Source organism: Silene latifolia, chromosome 6 (genome assembly GCF_048544455.1).
Source record: "Silene latifolia isolate original U9 population chromosome 6, ASM4854445v1, whole genome shotgun sequence".
NCBI lineage: Eukaryota > Viridiplantae > Streptophyta > Magnoliopsida > Caryophyllales > Caryophyllaceae > Silene > Silene latifolia.
Genome location: NC_133531.1, coordinates 127,812,950 through 127,814,451, shown reverse-complemented (window position 1 = coordinate 127,814,451; position 1,502 = coordinate 127,812,950). Strand labels below are relative to the sequence as shown.

The 1,502-nt window shown below is 38.4% G+C and overlaps 1 protein-coding gene across 1 annotated transcript; it reads right to left on the bottom strand.

The window, feature by feature from the left end:
• Positions 1-484: 484 nt before the first annotated feature.
• On the bottom strand, positions 485-1,249 carry LOC141588654 (stemmadenine O-acetyltransferase-like). The gene has a single exon (XM_074410085.1). The coding sequence runs from the start codon at positions 1,247-1,249 to the stop codon at positions 485-487; it is 765 nt and encodes a 254-aa protein (XP_074266186.1).
• Positions 1,250-1,502: the final 253 nt, after the last annotated feature.

Here is a 1,502-nt window from a genome sequence, read left to right as displayed (position 1 = left end):
CCGGAGATATGAGGAAAGCGCTGTGTGTGTGCAGGTATGTAGTTGGCCAACGCTTCTAATGACTCTGAACATTACAAACAAAAGAATCGTGATATAGAGAAATTGAGTACTTGATTTCAACAATGTGTGTTAATGTAAACTGGTTTCAGAAGAAAATAATAGAGATAACAGAACATATCGTTGAACTATTCATTTACCTAGAAGTCTGTAACACTTGGGAAGTTTTTCAAAGTCGGTTCGCCGAGTCTGAGTTAGACGGTGACAGCAGACAGCCGAGTAATTTGATTGATAGTTTTTTTCCTATTCTCGCTGGCAAGAAGTTTGAAATATTTTCGAATCTTACCAAGACCGTCTTTTCTTTCAGGAGTGCAATTGATGTGCTAGAATCTGAGATTAAAGAATCTGCCAGCAATGTGAATATATCTTCAGATGAAGATGGTTCCTCTGACCAAGAAAATTTTGTACAAAGGTATGAGTTCGAATCTCATATAGGTGACCCCTTTATTGTCTTCAAGTTTACAACTTGCGTCACATTGAAAATTTTAGGGGGTGTTGGCTTAGCCCTTGCAATCTTAATGTACATTTTCCAGAAGAAGGCAGAAACCACTCCAACTCTAGTCAGGGGGATCTCTAGTCGCTCGTTATCATATTTCTTTTTTAGCTCGTCTAATTTCTCCTTGTCGAAAATTAACCTCTTTGTCACAATCTTTTCCTTACAAATGACACTTTCAGGGTCATAAAACCCATCCAGATTCATGGGAGGAAAAAATGATGCTGAATCAAAGGTTACCGTTTTGGTGTGAATGTGATTATTACTAGAAATTAACCCTCGAGCATTATTATAAGCCCAAGTGTTAATAAATGCGACAGAGGTTGCTACATCAGCGATCTTATGCGAAATGGACATACTTATGGCTATACCGCCACACGAAAACCAATTCACTTGGACCGCAGTTACTATGCTTTTGTTAGCACCAAAAGGTGGATAGGGTAATAGACTTATTAATTCCTCGGGATCTGGATTTGCTATAACTTCTGCCAGGCTAGCTAAAACATCAGCTTCGTAAAACTCGGCCCCTTCATCGTTGCAGTTGATTGATGAGTTTCCTTCAATCCTTCCGGCTAGTGGGTAGAACTGAACCAACGTCTCAGAGATAGGTGACCCCTTTATTGTCTTCAAGTTTACAACTTGCGTCACATTGAAAATTTTAGGGGGTGTTGGCTTAGCCCTTGCAATCTTAATGTACATTTTCCAGAAGAATTGTTTTCATCATTCTTGTAAGAAACTCCTTAAACCGGGATGTTAAGCTTGGCAAAGACTTTTCATTGTTGCATATATAAAGGCTATTAGCTTAAGGTTCCCCTTATTTAATCTTTGTTATGTACTCGTATATCTTAACGGCTATTAGCTCAAATGGGAGAGCAATGTGCAAATCTTGCACAAAGGTATGAGTTCGAATCTCATATAGCCTAGTTAATTTAAGAATCTAGTGTATTAAACT

Excerpts from the sequence above, each read along its gene's own strand:
- LOC141588654 (XM_074410085.1), bottom strand. The coding sequence starts at position 1,249 with ATGTACATTAAGATTGCAAGGGCTAAGCCAACACCCCCTAAAATTTTC.